The sequence below is a fragment of the Anastrepha ludens genome, chromosome 3 (genome assembly GCF_028408465.1).
Source record: "Anastrepha ludens isolate Willacy chromosome 3, idAnaLude1.1, whole genome shotgun sequence".
Classification (NCBI taxonomy): Eukaryota; Metazoa; Arthropoda; class Insecta; order Diptera; family Tephritidae; genus Anastrepha; species Anastrepha ludens.
Genome location: NC_071499.1, coordinates 84046703 through 84074485, shown reverse-complemented (window position 1 = coordinate 84074485; position 27783 = coordinate 84046703). Strand labels below are relative to the sequence as shown.

The following is a 27783-nucleotide window of genomic DNA, read 5'->3' as shown; positions in this document are numbered from 1 at the left end:
TGTTCAGAAATCAGCCAAGAAGGTGTTAGCATCAGTTTTCTGTTTTTTTGGGATGCAAAAGGAATTTTGTTTGTGGATTACATGCAAACTGGTAAAATAATAACTTTTTAATATTACTGTAACCTTTTAGACCAACTAAAGGAAAAAATTCGTGAAAAAATACGCAGTTTGCCAAAGAAACAAATTTCTTTTCATTAGGACAATGGACCGTGTCACCAGATCATTTCTACAATGGCTAAAATCCATGAATTAGTGGTGGAAGTTAGAGTTAGAGTGGAATTGTTGGAGCATTCACCGTATTCACCAGACATTCATCTATTTCCAGACTTAAAAAATGCATGCGTGGAAAGCGTTTGTCATCAAATGATGAGGTCATGGCAACTGTGGAAGCGTATTTTTTCCTTTTTCCCTTTCCGATTCACATTTCAAGGATGGAATTCATAAATTGGAATCTCGTTGGAACAAGTGTATTGATGTTCAGGGAGACTATACTGAATAATAAAGTTCATTTCAAACCATAAAATTGTGTTTTTCTTATCGAACTGCAAAACTTTTTGAGCAACCTAGTATATTATATAGCGCTTAGTAAAAGTACTTGGGAGTTATCCGCACATCCGTAAAATCAATATAAACACTGCATTTTTTTTTATCAATACATATTTTAGTTTATTGTAATAGTTTACGACAAATTTGTAAAATTTACGCTGACAGTATGTACAATAAAATATATAATATACACATAAACTCGAAAATACATACATATGTATATAAAATAATAATTATAACACATTTAAAGAAGCCTAAGAGCTCTGAGGATAATTATTTATCCAAAACGGAAACAAATAAGTGAAAAAAATAAAAAAGTAAAATAACTTAAAGCTAATAAAAAAATAACAGCTTTTAAGGAAGAAAACCAAAATGTAGTATAGTTACAAATTGCTTGGAAATTAAGTACTATGTTGAGCCGAGATAAACTGGAGCTCCATATAGTAGAGATAAGCTATTGCATTTTTCATAGAAACAAACTTAAAAAAAAAGTTATCAAAATGATAGGAGCAGAAATTATTTTTCAAAGAAATTGGCTCATTTCCTTGTGCATTTGTGCGCCTTAGTTGCGCTTCCTCAAAGCCAGACGGGCGTGCGGCAGGCGTCTCGCTTGTTCTTTTGGCTCTTGCTCGGATTCTTCAGCGGAAGCATCATCAGCAGGCGCTGGGGGTTCGGGTTTGCCGGGTTTCGCCAACTTACGACGGTTCACTGCGGGAAAGCATACATATGAGGATATTTAATGATATATGATGAAAGTAAGCAAAAATTAAAAAAAAATTGGAATTTTGGAATTGGACAAATTTGGAAAATTATAAAGCCTTTAGTGCATTAATAAAAAATCTACACTAGTAATATCGGTAAATAATTACTATCAACTACTAAACTGTATAATAAACACTTACGAGCTGGATTGGCAGCCTTGAAGCCTTTCGCTGGTGCTGGCGCGGATTCGGCACCCTCATCACCTTCCTCTTCGTTAGCGTACGCTGGTTTGCTCTTTGGTGTTGGCTTCTCAACAGCTGTGTGTCAAAGTCAATTTTATTGTAAACAGCTACCAACTTTGTTGCTACTTTCTTTAATTGTCATACTTACATCTGTGTTTCTTAGCGTCTTGCTGGCGGCGTTTCAGTGAATTCAAGAAATCATCGTTTGAGCGGAATGGCCTTATGACTGGACCTATCACCTTCTTAGGTGCCTCCGTTGTGGTTGTCGTGCTGCTTGCAGCTGCGCCATCCTCATCACCTTCCTCACCCTCTGGATTTGGATCCTCATCGCCGTAATCGCCTTCATCGTCTTGTGGTGGTGCTGGTGTTGTTGTGGTCTTCGCCGCCTTACCACCGACTGGACGTCGTAGTGCAGGCCGCTTGATTCCTGTAGATCCCTCTTCCTGCGCGTATGTGATCGAAAGGCAACAAGCCAATGCAAGAACTGCCAGCAAAAATGTACTGCAAGAAATAAGAGATTAATTAATACAATTTAATTTTTTATTTGTATATCTTAAGTTTCAATAATTTAAGCATACAATACACAAACACACGTAAGCCAAGGCAAAAGCTAAAGCAAATAAACTGGATTTTGTATGAAACAAGAGAGGGGCCGTTACAATTATTGTGGAATTTTGGTCTGCTGCTGCTGCTTGATTAGCATTTAATGGCTATTAACAAATTTATGAAATAATTTAAACAAGAAGAAGTGAAGGTTCAGTTGTGTTGGTGAAGGACGCAGCAGGCTGGTGATGGTCTAGAGTGAGAAGAAGAATAAGTAAATTACGTATACGCCACGGTGGCAGGGGCGATCTTGTGTTGTGTGTGTGCTTTAGTTAACGGTCGACCACTAGATTGCTGGAGCGCGTATAACCTGCTGAGCGCCAATTGTTGTTGTTGCTGTTAAGATTTGCTATTTCATTTGCTTGCAGCACTTAGCAACGCCACAAAGCCAAGTCCGAATTTAAATCGTACATACAACAAGTGCTTATGCAAAATAACCAGTTTCAAACTTGGCAAACAACGTCAAACTTACTAGAAGTTGCGATTTTAAAAAGTTAAAACAAAAAAAAAAAACAATGTAAGCAAATAACGTTTTCTGGTGTTGCTGCCAGTGTAGCATACAAAAAAACGGCAATTATTTGCATCGAAAAATAATCAAATGCATTTTTACATATGTGCTTCTACATATCTACACATAATATGTGTAAGTATGTTATTATTTATGTATATGCGAAGTCCCTCTGACTGTTTCTAGAACTCTCTTCCACACATTTACTGTTATTCTTTTGGCCGCTTTTTCCATTCACTTAGTAGCAGTGGCACGTTTATCACCGTTACAACTGTGAATATGGCAAACTATTCGAATTACTCGATTTTAAAATGCACCATTAGCTGTAGAAGCGCCAACATCAAATTCAATGCTAGTACGCAGCTTTTTTTCTTTCGAAAAACGTATTGCTACATGTACTCTATGGTCAGAAAACACCGGGAATGTTTAAATAAAACAAAACAAAGTTAAATTTCAGGCAAATCTCTTTCAAAATATGAGCCGTCTGAAGCAACACACATCTGCCAACGTTTAACCCAGTCCTCCATGCACCCCTGGTAGGCCGACGAAGGGATCGCCTTCTGCTCCTTCGTCCAATTCTCTTTGATCTCCTCTATCGACTGAAATCTCCTTCCACGAAGTGGTAACTTCAACTTGGGAAATAAAAAGAAGTCGCACGGCGCCATATCAGGTGAATACGGTGCTTGCACGATGGAATTTACTTGGTGTTTGGTCGAACAATCCAGCACAATTTGGGCTCGGTGCGATGGCGCGTTATCATCATTCAAAATCCAAAAATTGTTTGCCCACACTTCCGGCCGTTTGCGACGTACATCATCTCTCAAACACTTCAAAACAGATAAATAATATTCTTTACTGGCTGTCTGGCTCAATGGAAAGCACTCATGGTGCACTACGCCTTCGCAATCGAAGAAAACAGATTTCCCGGTCAGTCCGGTACTTTTTGATCATAGGCTATATATATATGTTTTCTGTAGTGTATTTATGTGTATACACACATATGAAAGCAGCGCTTGTACCCTTTGTTGGGCGTTGGTCGAGCTCGTCCTCCTATTGTTCTGTGCCTTGTTGTATTGGCAGAAATGGAGAAACCTACCCACGAGCGGCGATGTATGATAATACTTGACGGTAGTCGCGCGTTAGAACAGCAGCAAAACATGATTATCACTTAATTTTGGGCGATATCAGAGTCAGAGAGTCTATGACATACCAAAAGAAGAATATATAGCCAATTATTTAATTTTAGACCTTTATCTCAATATGATTTGTCGAAAATTATGCAAACAAATTGAAAAATCGCTATGCCAGTATAAAATTTTTTTCAGATTTAGAGTGAGAATAATCGCATTTAGTTGACTGAGTCGAATTTCGTTCAAAATGAAAGAGAATGCCACACCAAAAGTCAATAAATTACGCTGCCCACTATGATCAAGGAATATTGTTTCCAATCTGCGTAAATTTAATGTCGACGAATTTTTGTGCTAAAAAAAATTACGCTACATTGTTTCCATTGTTGTAGCAACTTTTAAATCGGTGCTTAGAGTGGTGAAGCTATTGAAAGGGAAGTTACAAGTATCTCAGGTCTCTGCGTTGAAAAGATCAAGTGGAGAAGGACTTGTCTTCACTTGGTGTATCCAACTGGCGCCAGTTAGCACGAGATAGAAACGACTGGCGCGCTTTGTTAAATTCGGCCAAAATCGCGTAAGCGGTTATAGCGCCAATTAAGAAGAAGAGAATTCAACGCGTAGCATTTCTGTTTTCACGCAAAAGTTTGTTAAGCGTTCAGAATTGGAACTGTTCAGCTAAGAAAAAAGTTAATCAGCTGAATAAAAAGTTAGAGGCATCCCATCATCAATCATTTATAGAGAGATAAAGATAGTATTGCTTTCTTAAGGATAAAAAGCTAGTCCTATGTATCATAAGTACTGGATGGAGAATTATAATCTTGGAAAAGGGATCGTGAGTCATTGTTTGAGAGAGGATGGTAAAGAGCGGGTCCGTAACTGCAAAAGCGCTGGAATGAAAATTAAATCGTGGCATGAGAAAGGAATTTGTTTGATCCTGAGAACAGTTTAACTATGAATTTTATTGCCAGCATTTGGAAAGATTCATACATAAGATTTAGATGTCAATTGTATGGAAACAAATAATATATAGAGTACCAACGAATATCTCTTCAGGCGAAAAGTAAAAACTATTTTAAAAAAGTTTGAAAAATTATCGCACGTCTTTTTTGAAAGAATTAGCATAAGAAAATTGAATACGAATGTGTGATATTTTCGATATCAAAACTGTAAAAAACGTGAATCACTGTTGGGATGTTGGAAAAACATCAATGCTTGAAAATTCTAATTTTTAAGATTTCCATGTCTTTACAAGAAAATTTGTGACCTGATTCAACGACCCATTAGAAACATAGTTAAATCATTTGTAGTAATAATTTGAAATTCGTACAAATTTGGTAATGGATGATGAAAAAAATTAATCATCCAATTTTGTTTTTGAATAACTTTTTTACTAATAATTTTGTGTAATGAAATCTTTATTTTGACCTTTACGCGCTCTGTTGCTTATCTGTTAGTATACTGCACAACTGCCAAATATGATTGACGTACGACGCCGTTTTCAATAATTATAGATCTTCCGATAGGATGATTAAGTTTGTGCCACCTGGTAACATATTTTGTTGTGCAATAATAGCTGAAAAACCCAATGCACATCGGTCTATACACTCTGATGTATCGAAAAATATCTATACACGTTTCAATGAATCGAATCAAATAAATAAATCGATGCATTTTACCGGCTGTCATCCGTAAGATGTTTGAAAGGAGTTTTGATTGGCAAAAAAGTAGTTAATATTATATGATTTTAGTATTAGGAGGTTTAGCACTGTTACCTGAAAGATCTATTGAGCGGCTGCCATGGGTTCTGAATAGTTAGTAAGTTAGAGATATAAATCAAGCATCTTTCTGAAAATGTTATGTTAAAAGGTATGTTAAAGTTTTCTAAATTTACATCCACCTTACTAGCATCACCTTATTTCTTTATATGCTGTACCCGTACAATAGAAATGCCAACTAACCAGTGTTAGCCACTACAATAGCCAACTTTAACGGACACTGATTAATATGCGCCCTAACACTTTTTTCCCACCTCTTTTTATGTGTACTTATAAAATGCAATTAAAGCTATTTTACCTCTGATCGTCCACTTCAAACTTATACAAAAGTCGCTTCAAATGTAGTTATATATATACATACATATGTACCTAAATCATTTCAATTCAGGTTAGCAAAATATTCAGCTACCTTTACAATGAAGCCTGTTGTAACTTCAAATAGCTAATAAATAACACATGACTCCTACCACAAGAAAACCAAACTAGATACGAGTATTCCCAGGAAAAATAACAACAGCGCATGCAGTTGACCTCAGGGCCGGCATATTTCGCGACTTGTTTTTTCCCGGACGCAAACACCTTTCCAACACCTTCACTGCTCGTACAATCCATTACAATCACAAATCACATCACAATGGCAATACATCTCATTTCATTTCAATGGACAACATGAACGTACAAATTGTTGCTTGTTATGGGCGACATACCCACCATTGTAGTTGTTATTGCGATTGATCAAGTTACATAACAAAATCTCATATTGCCGTAGGTAATTCGTTATTCTTCGCCTCAGTGGCACAATTAAATGTTTAGCGTGAAAGAAGCACAAAAGTAGCCGATACGAGTATAATTGAGTATTTAGTGTCATTTGTATGCGCTGGTGGCACCCGATATTTGGACTCGTCCATTAAAATTAGATTTAGATTGGACAACACTGAAAGAGGATATACCTATATATGTGTGTATAGTATGTACGTGTATAATTTCGCTAATTTTTTCTTTGAAAAAACAAATTTTTTGTTATTCTACGCTATTTTGCTTGACATTTCGGCTTTTCAAGCAACCGGTTTGTCAGGTAACACAAAGAAAAAAGGTGCCGCATTCACTCGATCAGCTTTTTATATCTTCAGTTTGCGAGCAAAAAATAAAGAAGTTGCTGAAATTTTAATAGCACCGAGGAGGAGTAAAACAAGTACCCACACACAAAAATATATAGAAAATAAGACAAATTGTTGGTGCAAAAATTTATTGTTTTTTTTTCTAATGGTAGCTTCAAAGTATGCTGGTATATAGCAAGCGCATATTCTTACAATTTCATAAAAAGATAAATACGAAATAGACATTAAATTGGTTGGTATGTATCATGCATGAAAAGCAGTTACGTTGGCTTTGTTAATACGTACTGCTAATACATATTTACATACATGCATATCTTTGACTATTAGCGCATAGATACACACATACATATAAATGGCTTATATACTCTTGTCTATGTGAATCTAGCCTTGCTTGCAAATTAACCTGTTATATAATCAGCGTGTCTGCAAAACTATTATTAACGTCATCAGCAGCAAAAAAAAGAAAATAAAAAAACACAGAAAAAACAGCACTCACTGGCAAACACACACACATTACCAGATAACACTGCATGTTGTCGAATAAAGTCTGTGTCCATCGGTGCCAGTCAATAGCTTAACCGGCTTAAAGAATATTTTTGTAAAGTTCATGCTGTTTAAGTTAAGCAGACGGCCGGTTGTTGAGAAGGGATGAAGACAACTTTTCTGAATTTCTGCTTGCGCACATATGTACTCGTATATTTTTTAGTATTCTTTTTTAAATAACACACCTGCTTGCAGGTGGCATGAGAATGGCAATTTGCATACGTACAAGTAGGAAAACTGCGCGAGCCATGAAATTACAATTATGATTGGTGACTGCAAGTAAGGGTTCTTACGAAAAGGTTCACGTCGAATCGACTTTGCCAGTATTCAACGCGTAGTTATCTGCAGCCACAAACGACTCCAGCAGACTAATGTGAGTAAGTCCTATGCATAAAATTCGATACCAAATCGGCCAGATTGCGAATTGTAGAGGGCACGCCTCCAGTGTTTTAGATGTGCTTGCGTCTAGCAACGCTTTCAATCACTAGCTAGTTGCAGTCAGGCAAACAAAAAAAAAACGTGCATATATCATCACAAGGAAAACTCGGTGCCGGAAAAATGCAATCCACAGCAGACAACCAGAAAATTCAACATAAGACGAAGAAGAAATTTAATTTCTACGAAAAGCAATTGTTTCGATGAGAAATGCCAGGCGACCCTTTTCACTTCCAGGAGGTGAGGCTACAACTCAAGGTGAAAGTCGATGATACACAAATTCCGACGGTTAACAACCCCAAAATATTGGGAGCCACCTTTGACAGCTTGCTCTCCTTCTCAGCGCATACAACCGCTATTGCAACTAAAGTACAGAATCGCAACAAGCTTCTCAAGTCGCTCGCCGGCAGCACTTGGGGCAAAGACAAGGAAATGTTGCTGTGGACTTTTAAAGCAATAGGCCGCCCGGTTCTAAACTATGCTGCGCTAGTCTGGTCGCCTGGAACCAGTAATTCGCAGTGGAAGAAGCTTCAGACCTGCCAAAACACTGCATTAAGGACCGCGACAGGATGTCTTCTGATGTCACCTATATAACATCTACATGATGAGGCCCTAATGCTGCCTATTAAGGAGCATAAGAAATTGCTCAGTAAGCAGTTTCTGCTAGGGTGTTACCGCAGGCCTCCCCCATGCAGACACCTGCTCGAGCCTGAGCCACCTCCCAGGGGCATCAAGAGGCATCTCCTCAACTACGCGGACGAGATCTCAGACAAAAACCAACAGACAGCTACTGGATCGGACTGTGTACACACAGGCCATAAACGACATTCATCGGGAGACTCTTAGCACCTTCTTAAGCTCACGACCCCCGAATGCCGTTATCGGAGTCCAACCACCCCGACATACTAAACATATGTCCAGCATATGAAAGCACCCCGCACGACACTAACCACCTTTTCACATGCCCCATTAAACCCACTCATCTAACACCACTCTCCCTCTGGACCCAACCCGTCGAAACAGCTAGTTTCCTGGGCCTACCGTTAAATGAGCTAGACGATGACGACCGGTGATTACGCTACACTGACAGGGCAAAGAGCTACAACAACAACAACAGCATGAGAAATGCCAAGCTACTACAGAAAAAAATATAGCACGAGTATGTTGGGAGCGCTACTGCCTGGTACTGAGAAAGGAAAAATGAAGGTGTGCACTTATTTCAGCACCCATCTCTTTGTTCGGTTTCAGTAACAAATCTTAATCAGGAGGGATAGGTTGTAGCTTAGGCTCTTTATCCGCACTAAGGGGCTTATATCTTAGATTTAGCTTGTGGAACCAGCGTTTCATTTTTCACCCTTTTGCTACAAGACAGACTCTGTTTTGGGCTAAATGCTTATTGCAAGGCGGCACTTCCTCGCCTTGCCGGTGATGGATTTGGCCTTGTAGTTTTTATAAGATTGTCTTATAAGTCTCTTCGACAGTCATGAACACATGGATGATATCATGAATATGACGCACCCTAAATACAAAAGGGTCACAAATCAAAATGTACCTTCTACTCAAATATGAACGAGACGTTATCAATAAAACGGTCCGCGGATGACAAATGGCAAAAATAAATTTTTTGTTTTTTGGTAGGACTGTTATAAGCTTACATGGCAAATTTCAGCGTGATATGTCACATAGTTTGTTTTCTGTGCTACTGTAAACAAGTCAAGCTCGAGTGTGGAAAATTTTGAGTTGTGACTCTTTTGTATTTAGGGTGCGAAGAGTGTGTCGGAGTATATTTAATGAAAATTATTTTTTTCTTGCGTTTATAAGTATTTCGACACCAAATTTAATCGGGGGCCTTAACTTAAGCAGATTTGAGATTGATATGAAATATTTGTTTTATATTTTTTTATACGTAATCGTACATATATATTCACATATATACATATAATGCGTTCAATAACTATAGACTTATTGACAAATTTTCGTCACTTTTTTGTTTCTGATTTAACTTTGATAATTTTTTACAAAACCAAATTAAAACAAAAGTTCATGTCGACGTTTTTTATGTGGAAGAAAATACCCAACACCGTCTACCAAAAATATTTTTCAAAATCCACTTACATTTATTATACCAAAATTTTGATCTTTTATAATCGATTTTTTTTTTTAATTCTGTTTAGAAAGTATGGAATTTGTTTAGATTCTTTAAAATTTGCACAAAGTTTGAAATTTGGATTTATATGGTTTTTGTAGAAGAATGAACTGTATTTTCATTGGAAAATAATTTAAGTTAAATAAGAATCAAATAAATGGTCAAAAAATGTAAATATGTTGCTGTGTTATAGCTATGAAATGCAATGCACATCTGATAATTATGTCTTGCAAATAATTATTAGATTTACAAATTTGCAAAAATTTTAGTTTGTTGCGCATAAAGTTATATGTGGCACCTCTCTTGGAGAAGCCAAGCGTAGTAATCAACTTCGAATGTTTTGCTATGGTAATAAGTAAAAATGGTTTCCATCTTGGCAAGCTGTTTAGCCTTAGTCTTCGAAAATTGCTTACATGATCGTCAAAATCCACTACCGAATTGGTGAGAGATTTGCGTAAATGGTTTTGTAGAAAATCAACTTCTCTTTGAAGAGAGACATATTTCGAATGCGAATTTGTATTGTTGCATTTCTTGCTTAGAGATTTTTTAGAGAAAAAACAGCTCTTGAACATAAAAATAAATTAAGTTCAAAAAAATTATATAAAAAATAAATTTAAATTAACTAAAAATTAATAAAACTAAATAAATAACTTAAAAATTAAAATTAAGTTAATTCCAAAGAACCATCCGAATATTGCGTTTCATATGTAATCACCAGGTCTATACTTTTTAAGGGTCTAAAAATGTCTAAAGTTTTGAAATTAACATTTTTATAAAGACGGTTTTAGTGGGTAATGCCTGTAGTTAGCTAGGGGTTAGGAGAATATGTGTTCCTGTGCATCACCATGTGCATTCGCTTCCCAAGCAAATTAGCTAAAATAATGTTTGAATTTAGTTTTTTTTTTACTATACCAATAATATTTATTGTATTTATTTATTTATTTCGCTTTTTTACTTCAATGGTAAAAATTCCTAATTTTGATAGAAATTTCGCCCTTTGCACGACTCGAGGGAAATTTCGAGCGAGGCCTCACAAATCCTCATTATATGACCCACTAAAACCGTCTTTATAAAAATGTTAATTTCAAAACCTTAGACATTTTTAGGCCCTTAAAAAGTAGTTAGCTAGGGGTTAGGGGTGTTCCTGTGCATCACCATGTGCCTTTAACCGCTTCAAGTAATCTCTTTAAGAGCTACTTAACTCAGGATCGAGCTATATTAACAAGTTGGGGTATATTAAAAATATTTATGCCTTTGAGTTGAGTTCCAGTAGTTTCGAATGTTGATCGTCTGCTCAGTGATCGACAATTTTTGAATAAAAGTGAAAAAAAGGCACCGTATAAGCAAGTCATTAGATTGCGTTAGTAATTGTTTGTATACCAACTCATTCTTATATAAAATCACACTCACATAGACAAGCACTTGAAGCTTGGTTTAGCATTAGTCACATGATTGAACATCACGAATTGGAAACGTGACTCTTTGCTATGAGGGTGGGCACGGTTACTGCACTTACCGATACGAGCATTAAACATAATTTTTATTATTTCCTAAACTAAGGATGGTCAGTCAACAATTTTGTGCATGCAATACGTGAGCTTAAACTTTGAAGTTTGCAGTTAAGTGCCAGCAGAAGTTGTACTACTTTTTTCAAATAGAATATTCTATGCATCTAACTATGTGGCTTATATGTACATATGTACGTATTACAAATAAGTATATTAGTTATACGACTACATAATTAGATACATACACACACAACTGTTGGTTGAAAGTTGATAGTACAAATGGCGTTGTAAAATTTTAAAAGTTTAGTTATGTAAATTCATAATTGGTAATAAAATCAATGTATGTCAATTCAGTATGTGTGTGTGTGATTACACCTACTTAAACAAATAAAAAGTAAAAATGGGACTTCTAACTGTGCATTGCTACAAGTCATATATGTATATATTATAATTACATGACTATAATTTGCGGCCGTCTCAGTCGTGTGCGTTTGCATATGACTAATATTTAATTGGTGCCAAGTTCGCTGCATAATGCGTAGATGAACCGTTAAATGACAGAGAGTACATGATTTTGATAATAATAGGCACTCAGCAGGTAATAGTTAACCCCCAAGTACATTTCTGCTGTGAGAAATATTCTCAGAAGAAACCAGCTGCTGTTTGGGGGCGGATAAGTTAAGTATGACAATAATACCCAGTTAAGTGTCCTTACTATTTGCTGGGCACGCTTTCTAAGGTTGCTGAGGGATTGTAACGAAAGTAACTCTCTGTGCTGCCTCTTTGGCCTACTGTGCATACATTTCTTTGCACAAACCATGTTGTAATTCGTTTAATTCAGCCAATACATGTAAAACACAGACCATCGAATATTGTTCAAAACGGTTTGTGCTTGTTGTTGCTGTGGCCGGAAAAAATGTAGTTTGAATGCATACAAATCGGCATAACTAACACAGGAAAAAGGAAAGGAATTTTGATACTCTACATTTGTTTTATTGGTGGAGGTCAAAATCATAAAAAACATACTATGGATGCAGTTTGAAAATTTATAGATTTGTAGCGGACGGCTTAAGTGTGTTAATTCCGGTTGCATAGGTATGTGACTCAGCATTCAGCGATTAATAGCCATAAAAAGTGACTATTTACTGCTAAGTATGTAAAAATAGATATAACTAGCCTTAATTGTACTAATAAAAATAACTTAATTCGATCAGCTTATTATCGCTAAAAAATGTGTGCTTCCAAAGAAACGTGGCCCCAATTCATTATTACGAACTTTCAAGGACAACACCATCAACAATTTAGTACAAATTTGTTATGCATCATTTAAGTATTTGCGGTATAGCATTTCAATGCTTATTTTTAGGGCATTTAAAAATAAAAAATGTGTCTACTTCCAAAATATTAATTTAGTCTATTTTTTGCACTATTATTTAGGTTAACTTATTCACTTACGATTTATATTCAAATGCCAGTTCGCCGCTTAAGTCTTTTGTTAGGTGAACGTATGTAAGTATTTATATGTGTTGAAGTGTTGAATAAAGTAATGAAAGTGCCTAAACTTTTTTGACATTTCGGCGCACGTTTTAAAGCAAATTTTACCAGTATAATTCGGAGAAAAAATTTCAAAGTAAACAAAAGAGTGAATAATAGAAAGAGAGCAGATAATGTGGTGGTAAAAAATAAAAGTTATCTGTACAAATTGTCATACAGGGAATTTTTTCTTTTAATTATACAGGGTGATTCACAAGCAGCTGCATTTTTGAATGACATATTAGCCCTCTTCCTTTCGCCAAGCATTAGCAAGTGGCGAATAGATGAAGCAACTGGTATAAATGAACATATCTTGGCAAGGCTGGAATATAACTGCCTTAAATTACATGTGTTTGTAAGATGGTGAGTTATATCATCTTGATGATGTATAGCCATACTCGCTAGAGTCGAATCTTGCTCGATAACTCGTTGTTGCTTTTGCATGCAAATTTTTCATTAAGTTAATCGAGCAGAGAGATAGCGAGCGGGGAAGGGGCGAATAGAAGAAACCTATTATTTCCCATTTCACTTATGGAAAAACATCAAGGGCACACCACAAATAGGAGAAGGAGCTCGTCCAAACACCATACAAAAAGTTGTAAGGGTAATTATTATATTAATTTAAAACTATCCGTTCTTTCACACTCAAAATCTTAATGGTCCTTCTGTATAAATTCCCCCCTAAACGAAATAGGTCGATTTACGCTTAAACAGAGTTGCCTGTTGCAAACTTATTTCCAAAGCTATCATAGCTGTTAATTTCCAAAATGTGCCCTTTTTTGAATAAAAAATAGATCTGCTGAAAAGCATTTGTGATTTTAGTTGTGAGCCTGGTTGAATCCGAAATTCGTAATTCAAATCAGTAATATCTAATAGTCATCAATCTCAAAAACGCAGAAACATTTAGAATCATTCACTTTAAAGGTTAACCAGCTGCTACACTTCGACGTCGATTTTGGTCAAAAAATAGAATAAATTTTCTGAGGAGGTGCACTTTAAACTCGGTACATGTTAACAAATAAAGTCGCAAACCGGCACGTGATTACGAAGAAGTCAATGCTCCCACAGAGAGTGACAGTAAGTTTTAGAGTGATGGCATGATTGTCTAATTTTTTTTCTAAAACGTTTCTAAAAATTTCGGTTAAAAGGACATTTTCGAATAAAAGATGACTCCCAGATATTTCTTTTGGTAAAGTTTAATTAGAGTAGCAGTTCCTAATTTGTAATTATAGTCAATTATCACTGACATTTCCCAGCGTTGAGAAATAAGAAATTACCATCACACTATGCATTGTATCTGAGTTAATCATCGTCTTTAAGTTGAATGCAGTCAGACTCGTTTTCAATGCGACTGCACATCTTAAGATCATCTGCATTATAACCCATTATCAAGAAGAGTGACGGTCCCAGGTGGCTGCCTTGAGGTATAGCAGAAGTAGCTTCAATCGCATCAGATACAATATTATTTTTACGGACGAGTTGTGACCTATCGCAAGATAGGATTTTAAGACTTTCATTGACAACCCACAAAAAAAAGCTTGGCTTATATTAACTTAGAAGAAGAGTCATATAAAAATACAAATGATAGCAAATATTAAATGATAACATATGTAAATATATACTTTCACCCTGTTTATAAATATATAAATATATATATATTATATATGACGCTTACAACCTGTATTTGGTGTTTGGCCAAAGTATTAATAAAGGGTGTTTTTTTTAGAGGTTAGGTTTTCAAGTTGGCACTACTTTTTTCGTAGATGGTCTTTTTGACAGCTGTCACTTGATTTATGCTCAGTTTGATTTGTCATTTCATAATGAATAGACTTACACCTGAACATCGTTTGCAAATCGTGCAAATTTATTACGAAAATAATGGTTCGGTTCGCGCGACGCATCGAAGAAAATTTTGTTCAGCGATGATGCTCACTTTTGGTTGAATGGGTATGTCAATAAGCAAAATTGTCGCATTTGGAGTGAACATAATCCACAAGCCATTGCTGAGACGCCGTTACATCCTCAAAAAGTCACTGTTTGGTGTGTTCTATGGGCAGAGGGAATCATTGGTCCATATTTCTTTAAAAATGAAGCCGGCCATAATGGTACAGTCAATGGAGAGCGCTATAGAGCCATGATTAATGACTTTTTCGTGCCTGAATTGGACGATGTTGATGTGGACGACCTTTGGTTCCAACAAGACGGCGCTACATGCCATACAGCCAACGTAACAATCGATTTATTGAAGGAAACTTTTGGTGAGCGCATTATCTCGCGCCGTGGACCTGTGGCGTGGCCTCCAAGATCGTGCGATATAACACCGCTGGACTATTTCTTGTGGGGCTATGTGAAGTCGCTTGTCTACGCAGATAAGCCCGAGACGATTGACGTCTTGGAAGAGAATATTCGGCGCGTTATTGCTGACATACGGCCCCAATTGCTGCAAAAAGTGGTCGAAAATTGGGCCTCTCCGCTGGAATTTATTCGAATCTAAAAATCAACAAAGGTAATAAGCATCAATACCTTCGAACCTCATGCTCTCTAGATTGCCGGGACTCAGTTAGTTTGACGAGTTTTGACGGCTTGGGAGCATTATTTTAAAACTGGCGGGCCAGCAGCGGACGTACGCACCCGAATATTTAAGAGACGCGCTGCCTTTAATAAGCTGGGCGTGATATGGAAAGGGACTCACATTTCCAGGTGCACGAAGTAAGGGATATTCGACGCTAATGTGGAGCCAATAGTCTTAATATGTGGGAAATATGGAGCATAACATCGTGCGCCCTACAAGCATTGCCATCTTTCTTTAACCGTTGTCTTCGTAAGATTATGCGTATATTCTGGCCCGACTTCAAATATCCTCATAGAAATTCTGCGTTGTAAGTGGAAATGGAACAGGCATACGTTGCGTAAAGATGACATCACAAGAGCAGGGCTATACCGGAACTCAAGGGAGCCGAGACGCGGGAGACCAGCCAACAGATGGAGGAGAAGCAGAAGCGAAAAACCAGGTCGCTCGTGGAGCCACATTAAATTCTTAGCATTAAATAAACCAAATCATAATTCGTTTATCCGAGGAACCATTGGAATATATATCAATATATGTATATATCTTTCTGTTTCTAAGCAATCACAAAATTGCATAATTTCAAAAATTTCGTGCACCAAAAAATTTGAATTTGCAATGTTGTGACTATGTAAATATCATTTCTCAAACTTTGAAATATTTAAAACAAAACTAATCCTGCATTAACACAGAAAACTCTCGAACCGTAAGTGCAATCGTTCAATGTAGCTGCGAAAAAATGCCGTTGCTGTTGCAGTAATCAATGGGCGCATAGCAAAATACACATACATGAATTTTTAGAAATACGCATATAAAAAATATGTGCATATGTGTGCATACATGTAATCATTTGCTTAACTGCAATTAAATTTGAATTCAACCAACATTAACATATCATTTGCCTACATCTGTCTGCCTGGCTGCCTGCTGCCTGCTTAACCCGTTGGCTGCATGTTTGCGCTCTTGGCTTTTGTAAATGTGTGTGTGTGCTGAAGCCGTTAATTTAAACGCGTGTTAAATTTGTAATTAAACTAATAATTTGCAATACGAATATAAATAGCTCTAGCACTGCGCTCGCATACAAAGCCGGTTCAGTGACTGCGACTGCAACTTTTGCCCAAGCGCCAAGTGGACAAAAAATCCACCAGGCAATTAGAAATTACAAGAAAATTATAAGCGTAAAAAAATACTAAAAATTACAAGTAAATAACGGATTGCAATTGCAATTGAAATAGAAGTGTTCAGTGCGCTGGGAGCTCGTGTCTATTTACTCTGTGCATATTTGCTCCTGCATTCGCGTACGCATGTGTGTGTATGTTCTCTACCAACTGGATTTTACCAGCTAAGTGTCTTATGCGTGGCTATGCGAAAATTGTTGCAGCTGCTTTGGTTCGGGTTGATTGGTAGTGATGCAGCTGCAGACAATATTGATAGACAAAGCAGTGATACCAAACGGCCTTGAAACCATTTCTCCGCAAGGGGTTTTGCAGCGAAATGTGTAAACAAAAGCAACATTCACTCAATAGTAACTGAACACATTTTGATTAATGATTTGCAATAATAAATTGTTAAGAAAATAGTTTACTTATACGACAAAGTATTCAGCACCTTTTTAGTAGAATAAGAAGTGCGACCCTTAAAAAAGAGCTTAGAACAGCCAATACATTCACATACAATTTCGATTGAAAATTTCAAGGGAAATTCAAGAAATGGTTGTTTTGGAAACCTAATATCACGGATCCGAGGGGTTCAACTTCCAAGGCACTACTGCGCATATCCCGCTGAATTTGAGTTTTTGTCTTGGTTATGTTGACTTTGAGAGCACCGGTCGATTTCAATTGATTAGTATCTCGCTGCGACTTGACAAGAAATACATTGGTGGCCAATTTAGGTTCGTTGTTGTTGTTTTAAAAGCGAAAAACATTCCCATACATTTTTGGTGAATGCCCACTTCAGCATTCTTTGGTTGAATATAAATTCAGGTCGTTTCTGTAACATAAACCGATTGGTTTAGGAACGAGCCAATTTAAATCCCCTCCTCGAGTGATAGCTACTGCAGGAAATTGATTGCTAGGCGGACACTACAGACTTGGTTTTCCCCACGAAACGAGGGTAGGAGATCCCTTGGTTATCAACCGTTTGCTCTGGTACGGTTGAGAAACATTCTGGGACATCTTAACGGAAAACTCTGTAGGGAGTAGATGCGGTCAGACTAAACGTAACTTCAGACTTCACTCCAGATGATGAGACGGAGACATTTCATCTCCTTTTTTGAAATTATTGATATTTTAAGTTTTAGGTATTTTAACTCGTACTTTTCAACTACATCTGAGGTGCTATCTTCTACGTACGCCAGCCTCTGGGAATTTTTTGTATCAGCGCGCATTTTCTCTTCCATTCTTATCCTTTCTTCCGTCTCTATTTTGAGTTTTGTCTTTATCACTGGTATAACAATTAGCGGTGGTCGCCATAGTCTAATAGATTTGTGCATGAATACCACTCCGTAGAGCACGGATTTAAACCCATTAGGGGCATGAAACTCTAAGTGATATAAAAAACGTTTTTTTCTAATAAGGGCAATGCAAACCTCCGAGTGCATTTCTACTATGAAAAAGCGTATCATAGAAAATCATTTGTTGTTCGGAGGAAGCATAAAATTGAAAATTGGAGAAAGAGCTCAGCCACACCCCCAACAAGTGATGTACGGGTGTATAATGATTCCTATATGACAGTGATTCCTATATGACAGTTATGAAAGCTATGACTATGACTATGATTACAATTATGGCTATGAAAAGAACTGTAACTATAATTTTAAGTAAAACTTTGACTATAACTATGTTTTTTTCTGCAGAAGAGGTCAAAATCGAATATCTCAGAAATATCATGAAAGGTGCCGTCACACCAGTGATATTTGGGGCATGTTTCCACTAACACTACAATATTCCTCCCTATCGATTGATTCCAGCGTGGAACTGCTAAAAGCAAGGTGAAGCGTAACTTTCACACTATACCTATGCCTATAACTATGGTCACAACTAAGCCTATAAATAAGTCCATAATAAGTCCATGGCTGTTATATAATTTTGGTATTTACAAAGGTGTCGTAAGTGTCGTATTGTTGTATAGGTATGTTGCGAACTTTAAACGACAAAAAAAATATTTAAACGGCTCGCAAGCTTATGAATTTTTACACAGTTAAGGGGGGAGCCTGCTTTAGAGGCTTTAAAAAATAGATTTTGTTTTTGCATAAATGTCTTCCCCACCTATCCAAAAATGTGCCCTAAAAATTTCAGAAGCAAATTCCAAAAATTTTCGGAGTTACAGAAGAAATTGTGAGCAAGCGTCGAGCAGGTATGCGAGCGGCCGGATCGCTCGAAATGCGATTTCTCGGTTTTTTATTTTTGCGGTTTTTCCTAATTGGCGGGAAAGATAGGGAAAAAGTTAAACGTCCTATAGAAATGAGAAAACGTTGATTGTATTCGCAATTAAATTCTCTTCTAGTTGAACCTGAAAAACCCTATGAAAGTTATGATTAACCCACTTTTTAAACAATTTGAAGTGAATTTGTTTTCCCAAAAAAATTAATTTTTTTTAATTAGCGAAAAATTTTTGAATTTCTCACTTTTTGTTTAATTTTCTTGGTTTAACTAGAAGCTATACTATAAAACCAGAAAGTTTCATTTCAATCGAATATTTCTTTCCTTCTCAAAAAAATCCACGAAAAAATTGAGTTTTTGAAGCCTCAAAAGCAGGCTCCCCCTTAAAGAACAGTCGGTTATGGTCTCCTCCTTTGTGAACATTTATTCACTCATTAAAAACCCTGTTGTCCTACAGGACGCTTACGTTAGCTTGTGAATCACCTAAATATATCACATATCTCGTACAACTATAAGGACCTGGTATTAAAAATTCGGTTGCCCTTGAACTTAAATATTTCTTTACTTGGACATTTATAATTTTAGGCGTTAGTTGCTAGTGCTTAATGGGATTTGTTTATTACAATAAGTATTGGGAATATAATTTTTCAGCTACACATTTAGAAAATAGCTCCAACATAGTATACTCACAATCATTTATATACATGCGCACAAGTATTTCATGGAAATAAAAATAAAAACTTTAGCTATTGAATTTCGACTTAATATGAAAATTTAAAAAAGTGTGCCTGCAAATGTTTTTTCCATCAAAACTCTGGCAAAAACTCATTGGAATTTGATTGCTTCTGCTGCTGCTATTGCTTCTGTTGCATCTGCCTCTGTTTCTTTTGTTGCTAACCACCTACCATCCATAGCTGATGTGTTGTATTGCTTCTGACTTATTTTTATTACTAGCTACATTGTGTTTTTTTAATATTTTTTCTTGTTTTCTGCACATCTTGTTTGTATATAAATACAATATATAGGTACATATAGTATGTATGTATGTGTATATGTTCGATTTTTTCTACGGACTACAACCAGTTATGCACTTTGCCATTTTAACCATTAAAGTTAATTTAAATTGAATAGTAAAGTTCAAATAGACAAATCTTCTTTTTAGTGTCATTTTTTGCATTTATTTCTTTTTTGGGGTTTTTCACAAAATTACCAACTTGATTTCTCATGGGAAACAAGTAACTTTTAAGAAATGAAAAAAAAAAATCAATAACAAGTTTGTACTGCGACGATGTTACGATTATATTTATACTTATTTTTAGGCTTATAATAACATTATTAATTTTTCCATTAGTTATAAGCTATGAAGCAACTAATTTTAAACTATTTATTCAGACTACATATAACTTTTTTTATTTTTTTAAAAGAGACGAATATAGTTTGATGGGATGCAAAACAATCCATATTCGATGCCATCGATTTCAGAAACCTATGAATTTGTTGTGTTAAATGCAGTTGGTTGATTTCTTTCAAAAAATTCTTCATTCCCAACTATATTTCAAGTCGACTCGCTGTCAAGTCAACGCCTAAAGGGGTCTTCTATCTAACCCGTACAGAAATACTGTTGGCTTAAACAAAATCAGCTTCGCCGCCCACTAGGAAATCCCAATTTTTCCCGCAACTTTAAAATCCTTTTCCCAGCAAGTCGAAGAGCAGAAAAGTGTGAATTATGCACTGAGGAAACATCAGTTACCATTTTTGGTAGTTTTGAAATCAAGAGTAGTGTTGGAGCAGGAGGCACGCAACTATAAAATTACAACACTCTAATAATGAAGCAGTAATTTCAAATCTGAAGTGCATGGAATTAACTAAACTGATAAGTAAGTAAAATGTTGATGCGAGTTTTAGTGCAAGAAAGGGAAATTGCAGCTGCTTTTGTTTTAGAAGTTTCTGCTATTTAACAAAATAAACTAGAGCTCCAGATACTTGTTGGCAACAGTTTACTTGTTTACAAAAAAGTTAAGATAATCAATAGTATTGTACAAATTACTCGAAAAAGTACGATCTACTTGAGTTCACGCTCGTAAATTTTCGAGGAATGAACATCGAACTGGTGTGTGGTACTCGTTAGTCGTTGCCCGGGCTTTTCGAAAATGTGCGAACAACATCTGGAGTTTTCGAAAAAGCAGACTCCTGATTTACTCTAAAAGATCATTGATGTGTAATACATATTCATTAATCCTAGGAATATCGCATAATCGATTATGTGAGTTTATCGAGGTAAACACATCTGGTATTACTATGAAACCACAATGAAATACAGATATCACATTTTACGATTGTCATACCTAAGAAACCCGTCTCAGATACCTAACCCCGGTTGCTATAGAACATGTAAATAAAGTTGCCAATTATAGATAAAACAATTCCTTTGTCAACAGAGCTAGTAAACATTTGAGTACATGTTTCGGATAGATTTTTATTTTATACTCAGAAAGACTATAAAAATTTTGCACTATAACTTGGCTTATTTGTATGAAAAGTCTTAGTAAGTAAATGAAAGTAGTTTGCCCAATAAAAGCAAGCGAATTTCTATCGGAGATAGGAAACATGAACATGTTATCTTGGAAGGATACCCCCACACTGATTGCATGGATCAATATATATTAGTTTAGAATTAAGACCAAATTTCAGTTCTTAAAATTTATCCTTGGGGATGAGAACTTATTTTTGAAGTATCGAAAGCAATTCATATCTATAGTAATAGTAAGATGATTAAAAATTAATAAGAAAAAAAATGTTTTTGAAGTATCCAGTATCCAGAAATTGAAATACCGAAGTACCATGCAACAAAACGTAGCGATATAGAATGCAACTTATTTTCACAAACTATTATGTGGGTGTAGCAGAAACATACAAGTTAAACCAATTTATAATAATAATGGATGGGTCAGTTACCGAAGACGATTTACGAGAAAAGCATATTTGCAACAAGCTTAAGATACTCTGAAACCATGCGAAAACAGATGGTCATTTTTGAGACTGAAATATGTATAAGTGATGGAAGATCCCTCGGCAGGCAATGGCAAACCTCCGAGTGTATTTCTGCCATGAAAAAGCTCCTCATAAAAATATCTGCCGTTCGGAGTCGGTTTAAAACTGTAGGCCCCTCGATTTGTGGAACAACATCAAAACGCACACCACAAATAGGAGGAGCAGCTCGGTCAAACACCCAAAAAAGGGTGTACGCGCCAATTATATATAGTTATATAAGTAATGGAAGATATGCAGGCTTTAATATCAGGCAAAATTACCAAAACCGAAAAATTGAAGTCTTATCGGACAACCAAGCGACTATTAGGGTCCTCGGATGCGATTAAGTAATATCAAGCTTGTGATGGGGCGCTTGCATTGAAAGAAATGATCAAATCGCTGGAAAGGGAGTACCAACATCCTTTATAGGTATGACCCGCCGTGATAGCAGAAAAATAATAAGCAGCTCATAGAGGACTCTACTGAGATACCCTACGAGCTTTGAAGCTCTCTAAAGAATTGTGAGAGTTTTTCTAAGAATATCTTACTCTTATCTACATACTCTGCAAAATAGAGGACGACGAAACTGCAAAACACACATTTGAGCATAACCCTGTACTGTTACACAAACGCAAAAGAATCCTGGGAGAGTACCTAATAACGAGCGGCACAATGATTTCCAAGTACTTAGATAGTACTTAGTGCAGATTAAAGTTCATTGCGGGAACAAAGTTAAAATATTTTCACAATTACCGAAATTATCAATAGATAATGGATAAAATTATTTTTTGTTTGTTTTAAACAAAGCCAACAAACTATAAAAAAACTAAAAAAAACAAATTTGTGAATGAAGTGAGCAAAAAAATATGTGGGCATTAGTGTCGGTCGCCGTTGCCGAACGCCGTACATTCGGAAGTTCACAGGTTCGAATCTCTGTGCATAAAACATCAAATGATAGAAAAAAATGTTTTTATTAGCGGTCGCCCTCGGTAGGTAATGATAAGTCCATCCTAAGGATTGAAATCTTTGGGTGATAGTACTGAGATTTATAAGACGCGTAGACTTAATATTGGAGATACTTTTACACGCTCGCTTAATTTTATATGTGGTATAATATTTTTATATACATTGAAGGGGACGCCAAATTAACCATCCTATCGGAAGATTTATACTTTTTGCAAGTGGGTGCTGTGGGTCAATCATATTTGACACTTTTGAAGTGGATAGCTGCAGTATAAAAATTGACAAGCAATGGATAGCGTAAAGGTCAAAATAAAGTTTTCTATCACTCAAAATACTTTTTTTTATTTAGTAAACAAGTTATTCAAAAACATAATTGGAAGAATTATTTTGCGCCACATTGTATTAGGGTGAGTTAATGTTCCTACCGACATCTTTCCAAGCAAACTCGTATCTTACATGAAATTCTATGAAAACAAGTACATAACATCATAGCTCTAAAGTCACTTCCCAGAATTCCCAAAATTTTAAAAGCAGCTATTTTTAATTAATACGAGGTTAGTTATATATTTTTTTAAACAAACTTGAGATGGTTAGGAGGTTTTGATATAAAGAGTTTATTTTTTATGTATATTTTTATTTAGAGAACATTGCATACATACATACTAGTCGCGAATATTTTTCCTTATTTGGCCCAATTCCAAAGGGTTCCAATTTGTAGAGTGTGCGTTAATGTATTTTTACAAATGGAAGGACTTGCATTATTACCTATGTCACCTTTGCCTTGGAATAGATTGGTTTTGTGAGAAGCGTGTTGATTATAAACTATTAGCAAAGAAACCTTTTCATGTTCACAGTGTGTGTCCAGCCTAGTACCTACGAAATCGGAGTCACTCACTTTGGCTAGGGCGAACGCAAAATATATTTCAATAAAAAATACTTGGCAAGAAATCTTGAAAAAGATGACAAACCAGATTTTAAAGACAACTATTTATTGACAACTAAAATTATTATTTGATTTTAAAATTATTTAGCTCAAAGGGGCAGTTAAGCAAATAAAAATTTTGCTACAAAATAGCATTAAATTTGCGCAAAACTTCCTATGAGAGCAAAGAAACATTTAGAAAATTAAAAACTTGGCACTCAGAAGTTATTTTCAATACAATTTTTCTGTGTGCTTTTCCAAACGGAGTAACTGAATATATATCCTTTTTAGCGCAGCAAAAATATCATAAATACATGCCTGCAATTGCACACATATGGTAGCTACGACATATTCAATATTAAAGCCAGACACTAATTGCAAATCAAAAGACTTAAGGCACGAACTCGTGTGCAGTTCAACCTAAATACTTTGCGTGCTTCCATTTCCGACAGCTTTGCTTTGCACAACTTATTATTATTCTATTTCTCTGTTTTGTTTTTTATTTTTGAGGAACTTAGACATGATTTATACTTAACGCAAGTTCACTGCACTTTTTTATTTCAAAATATTGCAAAATGTCTATAATCTAAATTGTTCCGTCCGTTGGAAAAATAATATCAATAAAAAAAAATAGTAATACCATTGCAGAAGGAATACCACTCACATGTTGAAGAGTTTCATATTAGTTTGTTGTTGTTTGTTGTGTGTATGGTGTTTTAACGGTAATTAAAAAGCGTTAATAGCAGATTTTTTCCAATCGAGCGAACGCGGAATTACACAAAGTCTATTACTTTCGAGTTTTAGTTAAGGTTTTTTCTTCTTTTTCAACAAATCGGTTAGGCTGCGTGCTGCAGCTTATAGATTGAAAATATAACAAGCGTTTATAGGCGTTTAATTTGATGGCTGGTTGATTAGTTTATTTTATGATTTCGCCACCGTACTTGAGCGCTGAGCTGGAGTTGAGCGTGTGAGGCCACAATCACTTCTTAACAACGACTGTTTGGCATTTTAAATTCACTAGACTCAAGAAAACAATTTTGAATTGGACTGCTGACGGCACAGCGACGGACGTTGACGGTGACGATGACGATGGCTGCCTAGCTGGCTGGCTGACTGGCTGGTTGGCTGACTGTAGCTATTGCTCTGGCTCTCGCTATGGTGCTTGCTGGCGTTGTCAGTGCTGAAGGCGCAGTCGATGGTTGTACTAATGGGTTAGGTTATGAGAGTATGGCATATGTACAAATGGCTGTGTTTGTGTCAGCGGTGGTACCGAGGTGTTGGTGCATATTGATTTGAAGCTAAGTAGTTGCAGAGTGTGTTCATTAATTTGCAGAGCTTGCTTTACTATACATACCCTATACACATACATATGTACAAATATATTCCTACAAATACTTATTTGTGGACATTCGTGTATATATATATGTACGCTTACTTACATACTATTTATGCACAGAAGCGTGCATGTATTGGTTTTTTAGTTACTTTGAGCGCTACGAATACATATGTTCGTGTGTGTATGTGTGGATGTATATTCGGGTTGTGGGACACATGTATAACAGGTATGGGTACCCCATACACGTTGCCAGTATTACTGTGACGTTAACACTATACAAATCTTGTTGTTGCTGTAGAAGATTTTAATGTTTTTATTGGTATTGTGAGTGACTGGTTGCAATGGCGTAAAGCCAGAAATTTTTCTAGCCATAAAAGTTGAAAACTATTCTATGTATTTGCTCACCACACTTCAGTTGTGCTGAATTAAGCTATTAAAAATGGCTTGAAAATCGAGAATTCCTAAATACTATAAGTGCATATGTACATATTTGCATAAGAGAAATAAACATCGATAGTTGCAATAATCAATTTGGATTATTTTTTCAATTTTCATATGAATTGTGTTTTGATTAATTAAGCAAATCACAAAAAGGAGGATCATCGTATTGTCTTAAAGTCAAAATTTCGCACACATCCATATGCACATATTTTTATTTACAGTTATTTAGTACTGTACCAGAAACATTAATAATTTTGCAGATATTCTGCCTTGAAATCGTTAAGTTAGCAAATATTTTCAATATTTATTTACACAAATCAAATTCAATTTGTTTAACTGCGCTTATTTTGAGTAAATGAGTATACAAGTATATAGTATAAATCCTAGTAATAATCAATTATTAGCTTAAGAAATTAACAATGAGGCTGAGGCCTTGCGCTGGTGGCTGGTAATTGATTGCCTCCTTATATCGCTTCATAGCATTTGTATCTACGCCAAGCCCCATACAGTTCATGGGATCTGTCTTGTGGAGGCCAGCTCTTACAGTTATTTATGGGTAGGCGCAAGCAGCAGAGAATATGATTTACACTTGGGGTAGTGGGAATTGCCTACCCGCGAACCAAGCTACTTAATTAATTAACTCTTCAAATTAAAGTTCAAGGCCGTAAAATTGCATTATTATCTTAAGTTCATAAGGTAGCACCCTTAAAAAATCCCTTGTTACCCTTTCTTAAACCCTACGCTGCCTGGTGAAATTTTTTCTTTGCCGTTTGTCTTAAAAAAAAAAAAAATAAATAAATAATTGGCGCGTACATTTCTGTTAGGTGTTTGGCCGAGCTCCTCCTCCTATTTGTGGTGTGTGTCTTGATGTTGTTCCACAAATGGAGGGACCTACAGTTTCAAGCCGACTCCGAACGGCAGATATTTTTATGAGGAGCTTTTTCATGGCAGAAATACACTCGGAGGTTTGCCATTGCCTGCCGAGGGGCGACCGCTATTAGAAAAACGTTTGTCTTTACTTGCACTAATTCATTCGGGTATCTACTGTTATGGGAATGCACAATTACTGGCGTATGTAGATAATATTGCTATCAAAAGCCTTAAGCCGTTCATTCTGCCTTTTTTAAGCTGAATAAAACAGAAGCTAAGATAGTACTCGCCACTGTGGAGTGCCCCTGTGGACCTTTTTTGGTTATACCCATATTAGCTTCGATGAACCTGGTTTCTAAACCAATTACTAATGCAATTGTCCACCACTAAGTTTATCATCCCATTGGATGGCATCTGTACTAACATTGTTAAAGGCGCCTTATTTATCCAAGATTGCCGCCATGGTATAATTTTTGTTCTCTAGAGAGCCCTCTATTGTTCGGCTTACCTCGTGTCTCCATAGGGTACGCATGATGTGCAGTTGATATACCGAAGCTCTCTACAGAACTTCTGAGGTGTATATCCAAAAGTCTTTCAAAGGGTTTTAACAGGAAAGATGAAAGACTGATTGGCCTAAAGCCATTCGCTGATTCATGTCCCCTCCTACCTATTTTTGGTATGAAAATTGCCTCTAGCCAGGGTAGAGTACAGTCCAGAAATTCCTGTAACATCTTTGGAATGATTCAATCTGGCCCTGGAGGTTAAGAATGTGAAAAATATTTGATTGCCCATAAAATTTTCTCCTTGGTAATTATCTCAATTGCAAGAAGGTGTAAATTATCTATAGTGGTTCGGAATCTCTTCTATCCTGTTACTTACTTTTATTGGAGACCCCCTAATTGTCTACCTTTATTGAGCTATTTTCAAAGAGTAAAGTAACATCAATCACTTCCTCCCATTATCTGAAGTACTCCGTACTAGGAAAAGTGAAAATGGGAGTGTTACCCCTGTTACATACCGATAAGTTAGTATTGATAATGAAATCATAAAAAGACTCACCTCGGTAATTTGTTTCAGAGCTTCCCCATAATCGTCTAGGTCGGATCCAATTAGCAGGATTTTGTTTTTGATCCCTTCAAGCACAAGCCTCTAAGTCTCATCGGACGGTGCTGGCCGATCGTGTGCCATATATGTAGATTTAAGCAAGTGTGATGCTGACACCGTCAGCGCCTTCCACCTCAACAGCAGTCACATCTTGTAAACTATAAGATGGGATTAAAAAATGTTTTTAAATGTTTTTTAGCTACAATACATAAACTGGGATTACCTTGAAATCGCTTATAGTGCAGATTGTAGTTTTTTTCCGAGAACCCCTTCACCTCAGTGCTCCGCACCCAGCGTTCCTGGATTAAGGCGATGACAACGTTCTTCTCCCCTAGGAGAACTCTTAGTTTGTCCGTTGCAGTCTGTGAATGCTGCAAATTAATTT

The 27783-nt window shown here is 36.2% G+C and overlaps 1 protein-coding gene across 1 annotated transcript; it reads right to left on the bottom strand.

Annotated features, from left to right (window-relative positions):
* Positions 1-677: 677 nt before the first annotated feature.
* On the bottom strand, positions 678-24692 carry LOC128858309 (uncharacterized). Its single transcript, XM_054094472.1, has 4 exons — positions 24312-24692; positions 1639-1991; positions 1449-1565; positions 678-1254 (listed from the first exon to the last, which is right to left on the bottom strand). Exons 1-4 carry the CDS (start codon positions 24326-24328, stop codon positions 1109-1111), a joined length of 633 nt encoding a protein of 210 aa, XP_053950447.1. The 5' UTR covers positions 24329-24692; the 3' UTR covers positions 678-1108.
* Between the last annotated feature and the right edge of the window lie 3091 nt (positions 24693-27783).

What these genes read in the sequence shown, in the direction of transcription:
- LOC128858309 (XM_054094472.1), bottom strand. An exon ending in AGACGCTAAGAAACACAGAT is followed by an intron (nt 1,566 to 1,638) that starts GTAAGTATGACA and finishes TTTGACACACAG; the next exon opens with CTGTTGAGAAGCCAACACCA. An exon ending in CAAGGCTGCCAATCCAGCTC is followed by an intron (nt 1,255 to 1,448) that starts GTAAGTGTTTAT and finishes GCTTTCCCGCAG; the next exon opens with TGAACCGTCGTAAGTTGGCG.